General features: G+C 36.2%; 1 protein-coding gene across 1 annotated transcript in view; it reads left to right on the plus strand.

Moving 5' to 3' along the window:
- PTPRQ (protein tyrosine phosphatase receptor type Q) overlaps positions 1 to 23,592 on the plus strand; it is a 336,616-nt gene that overhangs the window by 238,211 nt on the left and 74,813 nt on the right. Inside the window, 7 exon segments of the mRNA XM_056798554.1 lie at positions 3,988 to 4,174; positions 4,659 to 4,903; positions 10,379 to 10,445; positions 13,133 to 13,291; positions 13,683 to 13,905; positions 18,154 to 18,176; positions 18,179 to 18,226. Coding sequence (XP_056654532.1) covers positions 3,988 to 4,174; positions 4,659 to 4,903; positions 10,379 to 10,445; positions 13,133 to 13,291; positions 13,683 to 13,905; positions 18,154 to 18,176; positions 18,179 to 18,226 — 952 coding nt within the window.

Here is a 23,592-nt window from a genome sequence, read left to right on the forward strand (position 1 = left end):
AGTTCATTTTCTAAGTAATACTACTGAATTTATTTTAGGTATGAGGGACTTGTGGTGCAATATAGAAAATGTAAATTGCCCAAATAGCAAATAGTCCCCAAACCACTAAAATCATAGAATCATAGATCTAGACCTGGAAGGGACCTCAGAGGTCACCTAGCCCAACCCTTTCATTGTATAGAATATCAAAGATATTAAGTGACTTGCCTAAGATCAAATAAGTAATAAGCTTCAGAGACAGAATTTACACATAGGTCCTCTCATTCCTTGGGCTGTTTATTTTTTCCTACTGGCAACAGTCTGGGTGAATGAATGCTTACTAGTTCCCAGCACTCCATTTTCTGTAGAATCTTAAGGATGAAACATAACTTAAAGAAAAAAAATCAGTACACAAACACCCTAAAGCCTTAAGGCAATGACAAAGACACTTTGCCCATCAGCCAAATGGAATCAACATTCAGACATTAGATTTAAAAGGGGGAGACCTTAAGTCAAGATTATGCCCTATTACCCATTCATAATTCTCAAATTAGTGGCAAAAGGATGAACATGGTCAAATAAAAACGTGCCCAATTCAAATTCTGAATGATTCAACCTAGATTAGGATTTATAATTATGGTTGAATGCATTCCACTTTTTCTTTAACTTGGATATTTTATAAAATTGTTAATTCAAACAAAGTATTATTTTTGAAATATTGTTGATTTTCTTTAAATAATTTTTGGGAATAGATTTCCTCCAAAAACTTCTTTAGTTCCTATTAATTTTCAAATCTAACTTTCACTGCATAATTTTAGCTCATGGGATATTTCTGTGTGTGTGTGTATGTGTGTGTATTTCTATCTGTCTTTATAGAGAGAAACATATATATATATATATATATAATATTTCAGGTGTGTCATCCTTGACTTGTCATTCTCTCTCACTGTCAATGTCCAATCTGTTGCCAAGTACTGTCATTTTTACCTTCAGAGCATCTCTTGTATATATCTCCTTCTTTCCTCTGACATTGCCAACAACCTGGTGAGAACTCCCTGCCTCATACTTTCACTAGTGCAGTAACCATCTGGTTTCTCTCCCTGCCTCAAGTATCTCCCCATTGTAAACCATCTTCCAATCAGCTATCATACAAGTCTTCCCAAAACACAAATCTAACCCTGAAATCTTCCCATTCAATGAATTCCAATGGCTCCCTATTACTTCCTGGATTAAATATAAGAACCTCTGTCTGACTTGTAAGGTCCTTCCTGACTTGGCTCCTTCCTACCTTTCCAGTTTATTTTTCTTTCTTACTCCCTTCTCTATAACATATGATCTATTGGCACTAGCCTCCTTGCTACTACTCACACACCAGCCTTCACCAAACTAAGGCTATTTTCACTGGATGTTCTTTATGCTTAGAAGTCTCTCCCTCCTCATCTATGTCTTTATCTTTTTGTCTTCCATCAAGACTCCTCTATGTATCCACCCCTTAAAAGAAGCCCTTTCCTGTCCTTGTTAATTTTACTGCCCACCCTCTAAGCTCTCCAATTATCCTCCATATATGTTGTTTGTACATAGTTGTTTGTATTCCCCCAAAGACTCTAAATTCCTTAAGAATAAACACTTTTTTCTGCCTTTCTTTGTAGCTCTAGCATTTCGCATAGTGCTTGGCACTTAATAAATGCTTGTTGACAGACTTATTGATAGGATGGTTGAATGAAGGTCAAAGTGAAGTTAAAAAGCTGCTTGCCTGAGGATGTGGAATTCTAAAATGATAAGTTATGGTCAAATACTGGTATTTCAAGTGTCAAAAATTTGAATTCCTGAGCAATTTAGAGTGATTGATAAGTAGACATCATATGAAGTTAACAAGAATTTATTAAGCCCTTACTTTATGCCAAGTGACCCCAGATCCCTGCCTTCAAGAAGTTCCTAGATAGGGATGAACCGATATTATAGATTTGGGGTTTAAGGAAATAGGAAGTAGGGTTTTAAAAACATTAACTTAAATACTGATGTCCCTGAGGATGATGATAAAAGTAACCTAGAGGAAAAGGCTTAAATCTGAGCTTAATAGTTTTGGATCATGGGAGAGAATCCTAGATGTCAGGAGAAGACTACAACAGGACTGGTAAGAAATGGAGATCAATAAAAAAACATTCTTCCATTGAAGAGGGTTGACAGATGATTAGCAAGCAAACTCCAAGATAAAGTTTGTTTTCCTACTTTCAAAACTCTTTTAAGTTAGCACATGCTTAGCTTTAGAGTCTTCTCATTATTTCTCATTAAAAGCTATGATAGAATTGTGGTATCTGTTGGTGATGGAATACTATTGGGCTAAAAGAAATAATGAACTGGAGGAATTCCATGTGAACTGGAATGATCTCCAGGAAGTGATGCAGAGTGAAAGGAGCAGAACCAGGAGAACATTGTACACAGAGACTGATACACTGTGGCACAATCGAATGTAATGGACTTTGCTACTAGCAGCAATGCAGTGACCCAGGACATTCTGAGGGATTTATGAGAAAGATGCTATCCACATCCAGAGACAGAATTGTGGGAGCAGAAACATAGAAGAAAAACAACTGCTTGATCACATGGATCCATGGGGGTATGATCAGGGATATAGACTCTAAATGATCATCTTAGTGCAAATATTAATAATAGGGAAATAGGTCTTGATCAATGACACATATAAAACCCAGTGGAATTGCACATTGGATATGAGAGGAGGTGGGAAAAGGGGAGAGAAAGAACATGAATCATGTAAATAAATAAATAAAGATTTTAAGACAAAAATAAAAGAAAAGAACACTGGATGGGGGGGCAGTGCAAAGCTATGATAGGAAGTATGGGGGGAGAGAGAGACAGGCAGAGGCAAAGAAGAATTTTATTTATTGGAGAGAGAACTGGTTTTGAAGCTAGGAAAACTTAAGTTCAAATCTCTGACACATACTGGATTTGTGATCCTGGATGTGCCAATTTCTCAATTATCTAAGCAACTCTCAGATTTTGAGTTCAACAGAAAGTGTCAACTTGAATTGGTAGAAGGAGTTTTCTTACCTGGGAGTTTCCTGTATCAATGAAATCTCAGATTTATTTCTTATACATATGTAGATATCTTTCCTCCTTCTAAGAAAAAAAAAAAGAGAGAAAGAGAGAGATTACGAGCATCTTGCCACCAGGAATTACAAGCCCCTGTCATTAGTCAATTATTAGTCAATTAGTCTCATCTCAAAATCTCAATCTCAAAAGACCTATTTGTCACTTTTCTCCTAGGAAATTACTAACACAATTTTTGCTATGTTTTCTCCTGCAGTGGATTTAGATTTTAACCTGTGAAACAAAGGCAGTTAGAAAAGAACAAGATTTTGAAGAGTAAATCAAACACAACATAAATTGCTTTGAAAACTTGGGTGAGGGTGGTGGTAGCCATTGGCATTTATAGCCTTCTTGTGATTCAATGCCATGTTCCTAAGCAAGACACAGTATCATACTTTGTCTCTTGATGGTCATCTCCGGAAATGAATGTCTGCTTAGTACATCAGAACTTTAGTTAAGGTTAATTCTCAGCGGGACTGGAAAGGCACATCTGTCAAAGGAAGAGGATGCTTGAACTAACCTAATACTTTAGCAGCTGTATTTTATACAAATCTGACCCATTGGGGAAACTACTGTATTGCTACCTGATCATGTCTTAAAATAACCATCCATGTATATATCTATTTCTTTGTAGATATATGTGCATGTCTGTGCTGTAAACTTGGGATAGAGAGTAGCCATTACATTGATTATACTGCTATTTTTCTCATTTTTATACATTGCAATATTCACTTCCCCACTAAACAAAAGACCGCTAGCTAGAGGAATTGTCCAGAATTATCCATTGCAGAAATAAATATAAATGATCAGAATTCAATTCACATAGAATCTGGATGCTTGCAGATTACTCATATGAATTTCACAGGGCTTTTCTTTTCATTATTCCTTTTCCCCTTATAGGTAGATAGCGATGAATATAATATTTCTTTCATCAAGGCAAATGAGGAAAACAAAACTATAGAGATTACAGATTTAAAAGTATTTACGAGGTATTCTGTAATAATCACTGCATTTACTGGAAACATCAGTTCAGCCTATGTAGATGGCAAAGCAAGTGCTCAAGTGATCGTTACCACGTTAGAATCAGGTAAGACAATTGAAGTGTTCTTTGAATTAAATTTCCCAGTTGATTTTCTCCTTGGAGTCAATCCACAGAAACATTTTAAAAATATAAATAAAAATATATAAATACGTACTTCTAGCACATCTCTTAAAATAAAGGTGTTACAAATCTGTGAAGAACATCTAGGTTTTGGAGACAAAGGGCCAGCCTCAGGGTCTTTGAGAACTGGGCTCAAGTCTTGCCTCAGATATATCCTGGAAGTGAGACCCTGGGCAAGTCATGTGCCTTCTCTGTTCTCTAGTCAAATCTCTAGGACTGAATTAAAAAGAAGGTGCTCACCATAGCTGCACTGGGAAGGACTGGTAAAAAAAATCAGAAAATATATGTGGGTATATGTATATTCACAAAGACAAAGTTCAAATGAAAACATTGCAATTTAAAAGTGGTGTAGAAATTGACCTAGAGGGAAAAACCGAAGCCAACTAAAAGTAATATGTTTGATTTCTAGTACCTAAAGATCCACCAAACAACATGACATTTCAGAAGATTCCTGATGAAGTCACAAAATTCCAGCTTACTTTCCTTCCTCCATCAGAACCTAATGGGAATATCCGAGTATATCAAGCTTTGGTGTACAGAGAAGACGATCCAACTGCCTTCCAGATTCACAACCTGAGTATCATTCAGAAAACAGACACATCAGTCATTGCGATGTTAGAAGGACTAAAAGGAGGCCACACATATAATATAAGTGTAAGGCTCGATCATTTGCAACTGGTGAAGCTAAATCAAACAATTAAGCGGAAGTCTCTAAAATTCATGGTTTTAAATATGAAATCACTTTCTGATATTGTTTGTGATTTGTAGTTGAGGGATGGGTGTAATGAAGGTCTAAGTGGTGAGAATACTGGTTCTACAAAGGTTCTGGGTTCAAATCTCACTTCTGTTTCTACAATTTTTTTTTTAACTTTTAGGTTTAAAATGTCTTCATCTGTTAAGTAAAAGGTTTATAATAGATGGCTCCATAGGTCCTTTCCAACTCTAGATCTAAGAGCTTTGTGATTTTCCTGTCATGGTCCAGTATTATTAAAAATAGAGAATGCCAAGTAAGTGATTATAATGAGTCCTGGAAACAAAGAATTAAGGAGACAGAAAGAGAGAACTGCTCAAGGACAAACATTTATGTAAAGTAAAAGTTAAGGCTTGGGATAATCAATTATAAAAAAGGAGATTTTGAAATCCTGTGTGGCCACAAGTATCGATGGGATCAAATATAATACCAAAAGTGAAAATACCTTTTAAGACTTAAACTACATTTAACTTTATTAGAATTTATCAGTAAATAGCTTGCCAGAAAATTGTAACCAGATCATGACAACCTTAATGTTCTTTCCCAAACTCTTTTAGATGTTCACTCCTTGTATTTTCCTATTCTATCATTGTTTCCTTATTACACCTTGAATGTAGAATCACTGAGCAGACCATCCTTCTAAGGGGGCATGTAGCCCATTCCCTATGTGGGATTTCTAGGTAGTGCAGTAGATAGAGTGCCAAACCTGAAGTCAGGAGGACTCATCTTCCTAAGTTCAAATATGGTCTCAGACACTTATTAGCTGTGTGATCATGGGTAATTCACTTACTTGTTTGCCTCAGTTTCCTCATCTGTAAAATGAACTAACTGGGGAAGGAAAAGGAAAACCACATAGTATTTTTGCCAAGAAAATCCTAAATGGTGTCATAAAGAATCAGAAAGGTCTAAAAATGTCTGAACAATGACAAAGCCCATTTACCTGCCTATAGGAAGCTCTGTACCTAAACCATACCAGACTCATACAGTTCATCATGAAGGGGAGATGCGTACATCTCTGAAAGGCAGTGTGATGTAGTAGATAGAAAACAAGGAGTGGACTTGGAGTCAAGACCTGAATTCAGGTTCAGCCTCAGATACTGGCTAGTGAGTGACATTGAGCAAAGATGTCCCTTGACTCTCTTGACTTCAGCTTCATCATCTGTAAAATGAAGGCATTGAAATTGGTGATATTTCTGGTACCTTCCAATTCTATCTGTGATCCTGTGAAGTCGTTATAATAACTTACAGTATAAGCCCAAGGCAACAATTATGTATATTTTATATGACCCAAGTGATTCTATGTTAACCTGAGTGCAATACTTATTTTCTTCTCTTATTTTCTATATATCATGTTTCTTTCTGGAATTCCTGCTATATTTCTTCAACAGAACTCTGTTACATGGAGGGAATTCTAAAGAGGGAAGATTGGATGGAAACAAAGCCTAGTGAAGTTGAGTAATAAATTAGAAATTGCCTCTGGAAATTCAGAGATATGTTTTCTCATGAATTCAGTAGGGGTTTTATGATCTCTGGTCCACAGAGAAATTCCACACATAAAAAGAAATGATAAACAGTTGAAAATCACTGGGTTCCCTTTTACTTTCTTTATATTCCTAGTTCTAGCTCAGATCTTAATTTTTTTTGAAAATTTTATTTAATTTGTCAATTTAGAACATTATTCCTTGTTTATAAGAATCACATTCTTCCCCTCACCTCCCCCACCCGTTCCCATAGCCAACGCACAATTTCATTGGGTTTTACATGTGTCCTTGATCAGAACCTATTTCCATCTTTTTGACATTTGCACTAGGATGATCATTTATAGTCTACACCCCCAGCCATATCTCCTTGACCCATGTAATCAAGCAGTTCTTTTTCTTTGGTGTTTTTACTCCCACAGTGTTTCCTCTGAATGTGGATCATGTTCTTTCTCATAGATCCCTCCAAGTTGTTCAAGGTCACTGCATTGCTACTAATGGAGATGTCCATTATGTTCGATTGTACCACAGTGTATCAGTCTCTGTACAATGTTCTCCTGGTTCTGCTCCTCTCACTCTGCATCACTTCCTGGAGGTTGTTCCAGTCTCCATGGAATTCCTCCACTTTATTATTCCTTTGAGCACAATAGTATTCCATCACCAACATATACCACAATTTGTTCAGCCATTCCCCAATTGAAGGGCATCCCCTCATTTTCCAATTTTTGGCCACCACAAAGAGCGCAGCTATAAATATTCTTGTACATGTATTTTTCCTTATTATACCTTTGGGGTACAAACCCAGCAGTGCTATGGCTGGATCAAAGGGCAGACACTCTTTTGATGCTCTTTGGGCATAGTTCACAATTGCCCCCCAGAATGGTTGGATCAATTCACAGCTCCACCAGCAGTGCATTAATATCCCAACTTTGCCACATCCCCTCCAGCATTCATTACTTTCCTTTGCTGTCATGTTGGATCAGATCTTAACAATACAATAACTAGACATCATTATTGTTTACTTGATAGCCTCCATCTACTGATATTGCATTCTAGCTGTCTTCCCATCCTAGCAAAAAAAAAATCTTATTGTTTGAATCATATCACTTTCCTATAAATCTGATTGTGGCTCCTCTTAGCTCTTTAAATAATTAAAATTAAATCATGTTAAAATTCAAGATCAACAGCCTTTCAAACTTATATTAACTAGCTATGTCTTTTTTTTTTCTCTTTTCTCTACTACATTACCGAAACAATCAAGAATATTCAGTGACGGTTCTTTAGGCATCTATGAAGTTCTCTTTCCTTTATTTAAGATGTTCGTGACTCACACCTAATCTCTTTCTATTTCCTTTCTTATTTTAATACCAATTCAACAGTAAATAACCTTCTAGATCTCCCCTAACTTGGTCACTAGAGTACACATATCTATTTTCAATTCCTATAATAATAGACCTAGGGTAGTTTGGTGGTATAGTGGATAAAGTACAGACCCTGAAGTCTAGAAGGCTCATCTTCCTGAGTTCATATCTGACCTCAGACTGTAGGACCCTGGGAAAGTCACTTACCCCTGTTTGACTCAATTTCCTCATCTGTAAAATGAGATCCAGAAGGAAATGGCAAACTACTCCAATATCTTTGCAAAGAAGATTCTAGATGGGGTCAAAAAGAGTAAATATGACTAAAAGTGACAACAACTAATAATCGTGTTTCTTATATACATATATGACATATAGACACAGATACCATTTCTTTAAATATAGTACCACTCTAAGGTAAGGAACATGGGCTGTGTGTGTTGCTAGGGTTTTTCAACACACTCAGATTCATCTGGGGCATGCATTACTCCTTTCTTTGAAGGTAGAAATTTTTAATATACTCATGTTATAGAGGAATATCCTAAGGGTTACAGAAGTTAGGGGACTTGCCAATAGTGATACAGCTTCTCAGTCTAAGGGCAGAACTTAAATCCAGGTATCCTTAAGTCCAAGGCAAGCATTGTTTCCCACTCTATCATGCTTTCTATTATCATTTGAATGATCCTTCCTACTAAATGGCACTTATGAACTTGGAATAATCATTCTTTACCTAGAGTTGGTTGTGATGTTTATTTTTGTCATTAATTATTTTTATGATTAATGTCTTTGTCCAAACCTAAGATTTCATTGGTGTGAGAAGCTCAATGGAATGGAAACATCTACTGAAGCAGATGGGAAACTTATACATAATATATAATATATACTTTGAGAGAGTTTCCTGGCATACTCAGTAGTTAAGTGGCTTGAACAGGATCACATCATTAGCATGTCAGAGAATGGTCTACCTGACTTCAAAACTAGTTTTCTCACCCTCTTATTTATCTTGAGGATAACATTATATCATGGGGTGCAGAATGAAATCAAGCAATTATATTTAATTCTTATCTAACTCACCTCTTTCTAGCAACTTGTGGGCAATTAATGAGTGCTATTGACCGACTGATTACAGTGAAAAGTCTCTTAAATCCATGACTTTTTGATTTACAAGTTCATTTGAATATTGGGTTGTAAAGCAAAAAAAAAAAATATGATGACAATTTCCACACTGGATATTTTTCTTTCAGAATCTTGTGACTGGTTTGAACAATGCCATTAAAGAATATTTCCCATACTAATCATTTTAGTTGTTCATTTTTCTTAAGAATGGTGGTCTTCCTGCTATGAAATGCTTTTTATGCCAATTTATATCAAATTTCATATGTATGATCTCATTGCAATATATTACTTGCATTCCCCATGAACAGTTCAAAGAATAAGTCTAAAACATATTGCTACTTATTTTTTTTTTGGTAATACTAAATTTTTTTGTCAAGTTTAAAGAAAATAGCTTGCAAACCTAATATTTGTTTATTGAGGTAGAAAAAAACAGCCAGATAAAATATCTCTTGCATGTGCAATTCCTTAAAAGCAAAGTTAATAGAAAGAATTCACATTTGATCACACACTCTGCATACAAGCAGAAATGTTTTATGTGTATATGCTCTATTATGCAGGTTATGTCTGTAGATCTCTTAGGGCAGGGGTGAAGAAGGGTATAAAGGGTAACTTTCAGGGGAATGATTTAATACAGGAAAACTAGGAGGCTAGAGGAATAGAGTTTCATCACAGAGCAGAGAGAAAAGAGGATCTTGAATATGGATTTAAAGAAAACCATGGAGTTACTTAGCTACAGAGAGGCTGAACCAGATGTTTAAGGCGATAAAGAAAGCACATGGAGAAAGTGTAAGACTAGAGATTTGGGTGCCTTTGCTTAAATTAATTGCACCATTCTCAGTATTTGATTAAACCCTATATCAGGGGTTCTTATCCTTTTTTGTATCATGAACCCCTTTGGCAGTCCAATAAAACCTTTTGGGCCCCTTAGGATATTTTTAAAAATTTATAATTGAAAGAAATGCTTTGTTTCTATTAGATTTAGTGAAAATAAAATGGAATTTTCCCAGGCAATCACACATGAAAAAATTAAAATTTCCATTAATTTTCCCATTAATCCCCTAAAAATATGTTCATAGAGCCCTTGAGTTAAGAACACCTATTTTTTATCTTTCATGATCCCAAACAAAGACCACATTTCACTATCTGTTTCTGGTAAAAGAACAGATTCAACTACTTGCACTTTATTCTCAGGGATCTGTATCGAGGATCTGTATCCTCAGTAGAATGCCAGTCTTGATAAATAATGGAATAGATATTGGAAATAGATAATGGGTAATTATGAATGGTTATTATGCCCTTCATTTCTATATCTGCCTATGCCATTAAATGGAGGAATGGACTGAATAAAACAGATGAAATGAAGGATACAAAAAGAATGAAGATAATCACTGTTTGAAAATATTCAGGTATCATCTCCTTTTTTCAGGTGTATGCTGTTAATGGTGCAGGTGCAGGGCCCAAAGCTCAGATGAGAATAACGATGGACATTAAGGGTAAGTATAAGAAGGTTCATCTTACCTCTGAAAAAAGAACAAATTAATTCCACCTTTCCTCGGGGAATTAAACATGTCATTCATTTTAGGGAAAGACCTGTGATTTCCTAGACATAGAGAGCTCCCTCCTATCTATCTAAAGCTTCTTACATAAATGCTGAGAGTTGCCTGAGAGACAAAGAAGCCAAGAGATTCATGGATGAAACACTTGAAAGGACCTCAAAGATCCAGACAGATGTCATTGCCTTGTTTGGTTTCACCAATTTCAAACTCTGTTCCCCATAATGACTGGCGAATCACCAGAACCACTCCTAGAAATGAATTGATATTTTTTCCCTAGCCCATTTGTCTGGTATCTATTAGAAATAAAAGATTATAGGAAAAAGAGCATTAAGTTTGCTGGAGGAGCTGGAAGTCCCTTGTCTGTGGTCAAAAGGGAAGTAGCAGGAACCGAACTCGAAACTACCATCCCCATATCATTTCACAGTGGACTCAAGAAGTCACCTAGGCTAATCTCCTTTTGCACTTGGGGGGACTGAGACCCATAGAAATTAAGTGATTTGTCCAAGGTCATATGGGTAGTGAGTGGCATAGATCAGGCTCTATCACACATTTCCAGCTTTTATGAATAAAACTCAAGGCTTCTCCCACCATACCCCATTGACAGGGTCATATAGCTAATTAATATAAGAAGGAGGATTTGAGCCTTACTCCAAGCCCAGAACTCTGCCCCTCTTTCCACATTGTCTCAAAAAAATTTTTAAATGGTAATAATAACAATACTAATAATGATAATAATGATAATAATGATAATATCAATAATAATACAAAAATAATTGATAAGGAATGGACTACAATTTCATTGGTGTAGGGAATTCCTAATAAAATCATTTCCTCAATCAAAGACATCTTATCTTCCACTTCTAGTCTGATTTTCCTAGAATTCTGAAAATTTAAGTGACTCTCCCTGGTCAGTTTGTATCAGTTAGGACTTGAATTCAGGTCTTTGTGGCCCCAAGGCTAGCCCTCTTTCAACAATAATATATTGGCTGCTAGGAGCAGCTAGGTGGTCATGGACAGTATGCTGGTCTTAAAGTCAAGAAGACTTTTAGATACTTTTTGTTATATATATATATATATATATATATATATATATATATACATACATTATCTTACTTGTTCTTCATAGAGACTCTTCGTTATGCCCATTTTATAGATGAGAAATACAAAGTAGGCAGAGCTTAAGAGGTAAGTTCAGGGTTATACAACAAGAAAGTGTTCAAGATGGGATTTGAACTCAGGTCTTCCTGACTGTAATCTCTATACTCTATACACTGTAACATCTAGTTAATATAAGGTATATATATATATATATATATATATATAATATAATAACATCTATATAATATAAGGCACATGATGTAATCAAATACAATGCAATGTCAGAAAAAAAATGCTTAAGGACTATTTGAGGAGGGAATTCCTTTCAGTGAGAGGGTAAGTGATTTCCCCAGAGTCACCTACATTTTAAGTATATATATATATATATATATATATATATATATATATATATATATATATATATATATGTATGTATGTATATATATATGTATGTATGTATGTATGTATATGTGTGTGTGTGTGTGTGTGTGTGTGTGCGTGTGGAGAGAGAGAGAGAGAGAAAGAGAGAGATAAATTTAACTCAGAGCATCCTGACTCCAAGACCAGTCTTCTTACATTATGCTATAATATCTCTCAATTTATATAATTAGTTCATTTTTAAACCCTTACCTTTTGTCTTAAATCAATGATGTATGTTGGTTCCAAAGGCAGAAGAATAATAAGGTATAGAAAATGAGGGTTAAATGATTTCCCAAGCCAGATAAGGTCACATTTTAACCCAAAATCACATTTTAACCCATCTCTAAGCCTGATTCTCAATCTACTGAACCAATTAGCTGTCTCCTATATAATTAGTTCTAAAAAAATAAGAGGCAAGTACACAGTAGAGGCTTAATGAATATTTGTTGAATTGAATTGCTTATGTTTTATTTTATACTATTTTTGAAAGAAATTAATTTTATAATAAAACAAAAACATGAGAAAGCAAACCCAGATGTAAACAAAGATTGAGTTCTGACTGAGCCAGATAAATTCACGATAGATCTTAAAAGATAATAACAATAATCAATATATCTTCTGGGTCCTCAGAATTGAGGACGATATTGCCCTGACATTGACACAGAGCTTTGTGACCCTAGGAAAATCATCTGTGTTCTCTGGGAATCAATTTTCTTCTCTGTAAAATGTAGATATTGTTACACTTACTACCTTAAATGATCCTTATAGATCATTTAGAGATCAAATAAGATAGATTTCAAATAGAGATCAAAGGAGATAATGTTTGATAAATGTTTCCTGAATACTCAGAAAAATAGGAATGGAAGTTGTCTTGTCATTTTTCATTAACAAAAACATTATGATTTTAAAATAGCATTTTATTTTTATCCAATTACATACAAAAACAATTTTTAGCATTTAAAAAAATTTGAATTTCATATTATCTGCCTCCTCACTCTCATCCCTCCCTCCTTCTTGAAACTGTATATAATCTAATATAGATTTTATGCATACAATTATGTAAAACAAAGAATATTAAATTTTAAAATATTTTTCTTTTATTACAGCACCAGCAAGACCTAAAAATAAGCCAATCCCAGTCTATGATGCCACTGGAGCTGTGCTTGTTACTTCAAAAACTATTACAATCAGAATGCCAATTTGTTATTATAATGATGACCATGGACCCATCAAAAATGTTCAAGTGCTGGTTTCAGAAACAGGAGGTACCATAACTGTCACTGAAAAACATGCATTAGAAATGCATTAGTTGAGTCTGAATTGCTGAGTAAAGAACATTTAGTACCAGAACAGACACCTCTCTGGCTTAGGTGTGACTCAGATGTCATGCCATAGCTTGATTTTACGCGTATTAAAAACAACATCAAATGGTACCAGTCATCATATTTAGGTCTGAATGCATGATGCTACCAACCGAATAATGATGCCATGGGCAAAAATGATGTTTTAAATATTTTGTTGGTCACAAGAAATTTCCCGTTTTTAGCATACTAGAGTCAGCATCCTTCTGATTCACCAAGTTATTGCCTCTTTGAAAATATATTTGTGTACTGATCAAAGTCATTATCTGTGCCTCTTCTTCCACTCTGAAATTAGCTCAGCATGATATAAATATTACAAAGTGGTACGATGCATACTACAAGAAACCGAGGCCATATTTTGCCAATGAAGGTTTTCCCAACCCACCCTGCACAGATGGAAAGCTACAGCTTAGCAGCCTTGACGACGTGTATGTCATAGGTGCTGATAATACATGTCTGATACCAGGCAATGAAGACAAGATTTGCAATGGTCCCCTGAAACCAAGAAAACAGTATGTGTAAGTAGAATCTCTGCTCTTCTGCCTTCCAGGTTGATAATTCCTTAGATGACTGAGGGCATGTGAGACTCATCGGTGTGAGCACTGATATAATCGATAGCCTCAACTAACATTTATTAAGCACCTACTATGTGCCGAGAATTCAAAGATAAAAGTAACAGAGAAAAAAAGAAAAAAGGGTAATCCCTGCCTGTAATGAGCTGATTGGGAGTAAAGATACCCACACAAAAAATATACAAAATAAATGTAAGGTAATTAATTTGAGGGGAGTCACTAGCAAAATATGAGAAGGAATCAGGAAAGGTCTTATACAGAAGTTGGTACTTGTACTGAACTTTCAAGGAAATTTGGGATTCCATAAGGAATGAAAAGGAGGGAGATGTAGATAACAGGGGCAGATCATAACAGTTTCACTCCCTGATGTCCTGTGTAATTAATATCTCTTTCCATGAATTTCCCCATAGAGTAGCTTTTCCGTGCACCAGAGTCACTCTCTTTAGATCTCCTGTGGGTAGGAGGGCAGCAGTGGCTTTGTCCATCTGTTGCCTGCCTTCTGAAATATGTAACCATCTCACCAGCTCATCTCTCTGTGTCATAAATAGTCACCAGTGCAATTTCTCTTGCCCCACTCATGCATAATACACTACAACATCCATGACTCCAGCATGAGGTTTGTATTGCCCTTTAAGTCACTTGAGATTTTCATTCTTCACAGATTTTGGTGTTCTGTGATTCACAGCCACAGTGAATCAGCAGGAGAAAATTATTGTAAAAAGACGTGGACTTTTATGACTGTGAGAAACGTGGGAATTAATAGTTCACTTAAAAAAACCTCTTAATTTCTACTTTAGTGTGCTTTGCATTCTATGTTCTAGACTCCCTGTAGGGAAAGCTGAATTCTCGGGGTCTTCTTGCCATGAACTTTTTTTTTCTTAAATATTGTAATCAGGGGTTCATCTAGCTTATTTGGAGATTACAAATGTTCAGAGATTTAATAATGGCTGGCATTGATGTTGTATTTTAAGGTTTGTAAAGCACTTTATATATGTTATCACATTTGACCCCCAAAATAACCCTGTGAAGTGGATGCCATTATTATCTCTTCTGCACAAATGTGGAAATGGATATACTGAGAGTTTAAGTGATTTGCCCACTGTCACATACTCTCCTTTATTTACTCTGCAATCCAGTGACTCTCACCTCCTTACTGTTCCTAACCAACATCACTATGTTTCTTAACCCCGAGTTAGTTCATTGGCTCCTTGACTGTAACTCTTTTTCTTCAAAGCCACTTCCAACCTTCTGCGTCTTCCCTCAAGTCATAGCCAAATTCTCATTTGCGAGAAGCTTTTTTTGGTCCCCCCTTAATGCTGCTAACGCCTTCCATCTGAGATTATCTTCAAATTTTCCTTTATATGTCTTATTTGTTCATATCTGGTTACATGTTCTATCCCTTGAGAGCAGAGTTCTTTCCATGCTCAGCACTGGCCTTGCTAAAGCTTAAAAGCTACTAATTGGCTGACAGATAATATTTGAGACAGAATATGAACTCGGGTCTTCCTGACACCAAATCTAATACCCATTGTTCCACCTAGCTAGAAAGGACCTCGTAGTAACCATCTAGTTCAGCCTCTTCATCTTGCAGATGAGAATAATTAAGTTCAAAGAAATAAGAGTGATTGGCCCAATGTCAAGAGATCATAAATAACCAAATCAAGGTGTACATCTAGGTCCTCTGATTCCATTTCAGGACTTATTCCACTTCACATTATGGCCATAGCCTTCAGATGGTGCTGCCTACAGGATATGCTTAATGCACTGCAACACTATGTAGATATTTGTTCCCCTTAGGAATTGTGACATGGAAATCACTTTAAAAGACTGATATATATTAATTTAAGGTCGCCAAGGAATTCAGCTATGTAATTCCTAAATGAAAACTCAAGTCAGCCGTCAACCTTTTATGGAGTTTTTAATTACTAACAGGAGGAAGAAAGGTATGAGGGGGGCGGGGTAGAGAAGGGAATAGGGCTTAAATACCCACTCTGCTTAGGCTGGGCCAAAGGCCCAAGGCCCTGGATAGCCGAGGCAAAGAAAAGAGATCAGTCCCTATCACTCATGTGACCAAAATGGAGAAACAGTCTGAGGGCCTCCACTCCAAGCACCAGGCTCCCACTACCACACTCTCCCTCCACACAGGAAGTCCCAGCCTCCTCAGCTCTCCTCTATCTCACTTCCTGTGTCTCACCTGTGCCAATGGTGGCTCTAGCTTCACCCAGGACTGCCCAGGGGTCTGTCCCCTTTGCACATGTCTGTTGAAGGCCACATTCTCAAATTATTAAATCTTGAGCTTTGCTGCAGCCCTTCCTAAATCCTGTTACCTTTAGTAGGGTGGAGATTGTAGTTTCCAAGACCTGATTCTGTCATTCCAAGTATCTCTATTGTTATTGATCAGGAAATAGCCAAATCCCATCCTCTAAAGAATGGTTTGAACAGGGTTGAGTAGTTTTGAAATTCACAGAATGGAGGACAAGTGGTGATGTTACAACACAGTGGACTAACATACTCCATGAGCTGTCATACTATCTTACCATAAATATGTTAATCTTTATTTATTTAAACAGAAAAGGATTTTCATTGTTGAAATCAGTAATTGCTGAAATCAGTAAACTAAATTGAAATCAGGAAGCTAAGTGGAAGCCATTGAGCTTCCTTCCTTCCTTCCTTCCTTCCTTCCTTCCTTCCTTCCTTCCTTCCTTCCTTCCCTCCTTCCTTCCCTCCTTCCTTTCTTCCTTTCTTTCTTTCTTTTTCTTTCTTTCTTTCTTTCTTTCTTTCTTTCTTTCTTTCTTTCTTTCTTTCTTTCTTTCTTTCTTTCTTTCTTTCTTTCTTTCTTTCTTTCTTTCTTTCTTTCTTTCTTTCTTTCTTTCTCTCTTTCTCTCTTTCTCTCTTTCTCTCTTTCTCTCTTTCTCTCTTTCTCTCTTTCTCTCTTTCTCTCTTTCTCTCTTTCTCTCTCTTTCTCTCTTTCTCTCTTTCTCTCTCTTTTCTCTCTTTCTCTCTCTCTCTCTCTCTCTTTCTTTCTCTCTCTCTCTTTCTCTCTCTCTCTTTCTCTCTTTCTTTCTCTCTCTCTCTCTTTCTTTCTTTCTTTCTTTCTTTCTTTCTTTCTTTCTTTCTTTCTTTCTTTCTTTCTTTCTTTCTTTCTTTCTTTCTTTCTTTCTTTCTTTCTTTCTTTCTTTCTCTTTCTTTCTTTCTTTCTTTCTTTCTTTCTCTCTCTCTCTCTCTCTCTCTTCTCTCTCTCTCTCTTTCTTTCTTTCTTTCTTTCTTTCTTTCTTTCTTTCTTCTCCCTCTCTCTTTCTTTCTTTCTTTCTTTCTTTCTTCCCTCCTTCTTTTCTTCTTTTTTTGTGCTTCTCTATCCCTACCCACTGACTGCCCCCCTTCAACTCCTCTGACTCCACACAAAATAAATCTGCAAATTTCCAGACAAGGAAAGCTTATATGCCCACAGATATATCTCTTAACTTCAGTGGACCTAAATTTCCTAAACAATGAAATAACAAGGTTGTACTTAGCTACAAAGTCTTCAATTAGTGAGCTTTAGTACAACTCATTCTGCACATTTCTGCCAAGAGAAGGGAAAACATAATTTATCATCAGTCTTCTAGCGAGTCATGCTGGGTCAATACCTTGATCAGAATTTTTAGTTCCAATCCATTTTTAATCCTACAAAATCTAGTAATGGAGTTAGGATTAGAACAGAGGTGTCCTGAATGTCAGCATTGTCAAAATGCCTGATGTCATAATGCTTTTACACTTTCCCCTATTTAAGGTTTTGTAGATCACGATCACTTCCATTGGTTATGCAGAGTGCAGAAAGCTGATTACATATAACACACATCATTTTAAGCTACACATTTCATAGGTACAGACTGGATTTAACACAGTACATGGGAAGCTGGGAGTGGCATAGAGAAACTTTATGTTCTTAAGTGCTCGGGTTTAGCAGGCGATTAAAACTTTGGGCACATTTTAAAGTTGTTTTTTCCTTAAATTCTAGGGTTCCTTTTGCATAATAAATGTATTGATGGCACATAATTGTCATGCTGGTGTATGGCATTTAAATTAAAGCTTGTAAACTGATTCCCTTGGAAATAAAAAAGTGGTTTTCATTTTTACTATTAAATAAATATATGTGTATGTTATAAAATTTATGTGAAATGAAACGTTGACATTTAATTTCCTTCTTTTTTACAGATTTAAATTTAGGGCAACAAATATTATGGACAATTTACTGACTCTGATTATTCTGACCCCGTAAAGACATTAGGTAAGAAAGTTTAAAATTCTAAAGGCAAATTTAATAATATAATTCAGTTCTAAAAGTTACTAGAATATCCAAAAACTTAATTGTGATATATTGACTCACTACTAGGTTTAGTTTATGGTGTAAATTAACTAGCAGACAAAAAATTATTCCATATTTTACTTACCTCCATATTTTACTCTGAAGAATCTTGGAAGTGAAAGAGTGAGAAGTTGGAGGTGTCTCTTGAATTCTGAATTTGTCATTTTAATTGATTTAGAATCTTAGAAAGTAATCAAAGTTGAAATATTAAAATGTAAAAGAGTTTAAAATGACTGAAGAGAATATTTATCAGTCAACTTCTGGATGTTGGAAAGTATGAAATTATTTCCACAATAAATCATCACTGACTCAGAAAAGGTACTGTGCCATATTTTGTTCTAATTTTACCATTCATTTGAAGAAGAAAAATATTTGCTCAGACCTCATGGAGATTTCAAACTTTCATTTCTAGCAAGCTTGATGATAAAATTCATTAAGCCATCAGTTAAAAAAAAAGGCTAGATTGACAAGTGTTTGACAGAAATGACAATTTCATTTAAATTATTTTCTGAAACATGCTAAAATGCAATGGAGTGTAGTCAAAAGTGAGGCAGCCTCACAGCCCAGATGATCTGGGATCAAATCCTGCCTTTGCTAAGTCTTGGTTGTATGACTGCACAAGTCACTTCAGCCCTCTAGGAAGCTGAGACAGTAAGTAGCAAAGACATGGGTTGGTAGAGGGAGTTTCTTCACCCAAGGGCTCTACATACCAGTGAAGCCATACAACCAAACCCTATCTTAAGCATCTTGCTTTGAATACATAATATTTATTGCTAAACATTTTTAATAAGTAAAATGCTATGGAAAAAGTCTTAATTTGCCTTTTAGTGAATATGCATCCCTAAGATAAGAAGGGATATTTAGCCTTTTTCAATGGAGTATAATTGGATGTGATGGAAATTAAACTAAATATGTAGCCACAGAGACTGAGTTCAAATGTAGATTCTGCCACTAACGACTCAGGACCTCACACTTGTCCTTTATAAAATGAGGGGATTCAACTAGATGGTCTCTTCCATCTGGATCTCTTATCTTATAAAGGAAAGACACCCTCCACCCCCCATACATATAATCCATGATGCAGAATCCGACATTGTGAATTTACTTGACCTGGGTTCAAATTGGAATTATCATCTCCTTTTAGAAGCTGGAATCTCATAGTAGTGTGGCCCAAACAAATTATCCTAGGATGCCAAGATTCACACTATCATAAGTGGTTTTTACCTGTCAAGGAAGAATAATCAAATTTTCCAAGAAAGACCTTATCATTCCACTTTTGTAAGTTTCTCAGGCTTACTTCTGGTCACCAGTCTATACTGTGATGTACTTTTCTGAGATCGCTTTAGCACCTTCATGAACTTCATTTATTATTGGCAGTGGAAAGAGCCTTGGCAAATGGGGGGGTGGGTACCCTGTCCTCAGACACCATTCAGAAAATGGAAAAGGTGGCTAAACCTCATGGTCTTAGGGTGTGTGGCATAATGTGGGATTTAGAGTCAGAGGAACAGACTCTCCTCTTTATCACTGATGTTACCTTTGGCAAATGGCGTAACCTCTCTAAGTCCCAGTTCCTTATCTATAAAATGAGAGGGAGAGAGAAAGAAAGACAGACAGAGATGGAGACAGAGAGACAGAGAGAGACAGACATTCTGGGGTGAGGGAATACATTTTAATACATTCAACAATAGTATTTTACAAAATAGTACACATAACTGATTGTTGATATTTATAGTGCTTTCAGGCTTGCAAAAACATTTTTATACATTATGCCATTTGAAGCTAATAGCAATCTTGAGAAGTAATTAGCATAGGCATCATTATCTTTGTTTTACTACTGAAGAAAACGAAGCTTGGGGAGATGGGTATATAAAAGCAGTAAATTCTGAGTCCCCCAGGCTCGAAGCAAATTTTATCCTAACCCCAAGTCCAGCACTTCAGCCACTAGATTCTATTAACTCTCAATTCCGCAGTGGTTGGAGCTGTATCTCTATCTCTGTTTCTCTTTATCTCTGTCTCCCAAATCCTTGGTCACCCTCCATCTTGTCAGCACCCTTCCTAAAATGTGGTACCCTGGAATGAACATAGTCCCCCAAAAGTGATCTGTCATGTCCAACTTGGGATACAGGATTTCTTCCATTTGGCTCCAGAAGGCAGGACCAGGAGCAATGAATAGATGTTGCAAAAAAGACCAGTTTAGCAATGACCCTAGTGCAAATACTAATAATATGGAAATAGGTCTTGATCAGTGACACATGGAAAACCCAGTGAAACTGTGCATTGGCTATGGGGGGGTAGGAGGAGGGGAGGGAAAGAACATGAATCATGTAACTATGGAAAACTATTCTAAATCATTTAATTAAATAAATAAACTTCAAAAATGAGACCAGTTTAGGCTGGATGTTAGGGAAAACTTCCTAATAATCAGAGCTATCTAAAAGTGGAATAGGCTTCCTTGAGGGATAATGAGTTCTTCCAGGAGAGTCTTGAAGCAGAGATTGGATGGAAACCACTGTTAGATAGGTTATAGTGGGAAATCCTTTGGTACTTGAGTTGGAGTGGTTGACCATTTAGGTCCTTCCACACTCCCAAATTCTGAGATTCTGATTCTCTCTCCTTCTAGAAGCTTTGCTCCTATTAAGACCTCTTTAGATCCAATTCTTTCATCTCTAGTGGATGGTATCCTTGTACAGAGAAACATGTGCAGTTCTCTGCTGTCCTAAAAACGAAAGGAAAACAAACAGAAAACTTGACTCTCCATTCTGCCAATCTCTCAAATGAATCCCCCAATCTCTACAAATTCATTCCCTTCATTTCCATGTCTCTGGCTTACCTCTAGAAAGTATGCTCTTCCTGATTTTCATGCTTTATTACCCCTCTGCAGTCAGATTTTCATCCCTAGCATTCTACTGAAACTATTTTCCAAAGTCACTAAATACTCCCTAATTAATAGATTCCAAAGCCTAGAATTAGAAGGAATTGAGTAGTATATAAATTAATCATATGCTAACCAGAATTTAGGAGTAAAATTATTTCTAATCAATCAACCTATCACTGATCACTAATTCCTAAAAAAATATTCACTTACCAATTATCCTCTTTTTTAAATAAAAAATAATAAACCCTTATCTTCTGTCTTAGAATCAGTTCTAAGATAGAAGAGCAGTGAGGGCTAGGCAAATGAAGTTAAGTGACTTGCCCAGGGTCAAACATCTAGGAACTGTCTCAGTTCAGATTTGAACTCAGGTCCTCTGGATACCAGGCTTGGCATTCTATTCAGGATGCAATCTAGCTTCCCCTCTCATATTATCTTCCAACGAAGGTATGAAATTACATTGTTCTTAGTACTATTTCAAATCCAAAATAATTCTTTGATTTTCTCTTTCAACTCTAAGAGGAAGTGTGAATTTTAGATTTTTCTTTCCTTTCCCTCTGCAACTCTCATTTAGAATCTTCATTAGGCACTTAAGTTTATAGCTGTTCCTCTTAGGTGTTGTTTTGGTTGCAAGACCTCGATATAGAGGGTTCCTGTGATTGGAAAACCAGACAGACCCTTCTGTACCTTACAGTACTCTCATTAAATCTGAACAAGATGAAATCCTATCCCCTGTGGCCAGGGTACTCCGTGATTGTTTTCTTTTGCCATAACACCTCTTGCTTTAACTACTTTTCCAACACCGAAAAGCCTTGATGTGTGCTTAGAGAGAAACAGGAAACTTACTAGCAAATTACAATTTGCATCTGGTCCAGTATGGTTCTTGAACCTGAAAGGGAGATGGAGACCCAAAGAAAGCCTGATCCATTTTGTTGAGGCTTTCCTCCATGTTTTCTACCATCTACTTTATCATTTCTCTCATCTATTATTTCACATTTTTATTTCATTATGAAATGTCTCCATACTCTTTTGCCTTCTCCTGCTCTAGTTCAATAAAGTTATCAGGGAGAGCTAAGCATACCTTCTAATCAAAAGCATTCTTCCTCCTCTCCACTTCTTGGATGCCTTAGTAGATTTCAAGTCATGGTATAGGTGCTGCTTCCTATGGGAAGTCTTTCAGGATTTACACCCCTTCCCAAGTTGATAGTGTTCTTTATCTTCAAAATATCTTTTTGAATCCTCCAGGGAAGTGTAAGTTCTTTGAGGACAAAGAATATTGATTTGCTTGTTTGTTTTTGTCTTTATAGCCCTAGTAATTTTTTTTAATGAAGGTTCCAATTTTATTTTATTTTTGTTTGAGAAACCCTTTCCTGTCGGAGCTAGGCTTTTTAAAAAAACTCTGACCTTCTTTCTGTCTTAATATCGCTTTTAAGACAGAAGAGCAGCAAAGGCTAGGGAATTGGCGTTAAGAGTCGCACTCCCACATCTTCTGATCCCAAACACATTTATTAAATACCCATTATATGCAAGGTGTTGTATTAGGTCCTACAGACTAGAAAGATAAAATGAATTGTCCCTGCCTCTAAAGAGGTTATATTTTTGTGAGGCGGATAAACAAATATGATAAATTGAGAAGGAAGAGATTCCCTGCCCCAGTGAGCCAGAGAAACTAAATGTCATAATGGATAGAATGTTAGATTTGGAGTCAAGAAGAATGAAGCTCTAATCCAGCCTTAGATACTTAACTGTGTGATCCTGAGCCAGTCATTTGACCCCTTAGCCTCAATTTCCTCATCTATGAAATAGGAATAAGAATAAAAAGCTCCTACCTAATTAGATTATTGTGAGAATGAAATGAGAAAAAGCACTTTGCAAATTATAAAGGGCTAGGTAAAAGCTAGATATTCTGACTATGGAGAGGTATACAGAGATAACATGCATATATGCATATATGTGCAAAGCACATAAAAGGTCACTTTAGGGAAGCAAAGAATCAAAAACTAGGAAGAACCAAGGAAAGTGTCATATCAAAGGTTGCATTTTAGTTGAATCTTAGAGCCATAGTTCCAAGAGGTTGGAGAAAGCACATCAAATCCATAAGAAACAACTAGGGTAAAGGTTTTTGCTGTTCAAACATTAAAAACCTTCCAGTTTAGAATCAGTACTATGTATTAGTTTCATGGCAGAAGAACTGTAAAGGCTAGGCTGTGGGGGTAAAGTGAGCTGCCCAGGGTCACAGAGGTTGGAAGTATCTGAGGCCAAATTTGAATCCAGGACTTTCCATTTCCAGGGCTTTTTTTTTTTTAACCACTGAGCCACAGCACTTCCTCTTGTTGAGTCTTGTCTGACTCTTTATGACCCTGTTTGGCATTTTCTTGGCAAAGATAACATTTGCCATTTTCTGCTCTAGCTCATT

This window comes from Monodelphis domestica, chromosome 5 (genome assembly GCF_027887165.1).
Source record: "Monodelphis domestica isolate mMonDom1 chromosome 5, mMonDom1.pri, whole genome shotgun sequence".
Taxonomy (NCBI): domain Eukaryota; kingdom Metazoa; phylum Chordata; class Mammalia; order Didelphimorphia; family Didelphidae; genus Monodelphis; species Monodelphis domestica.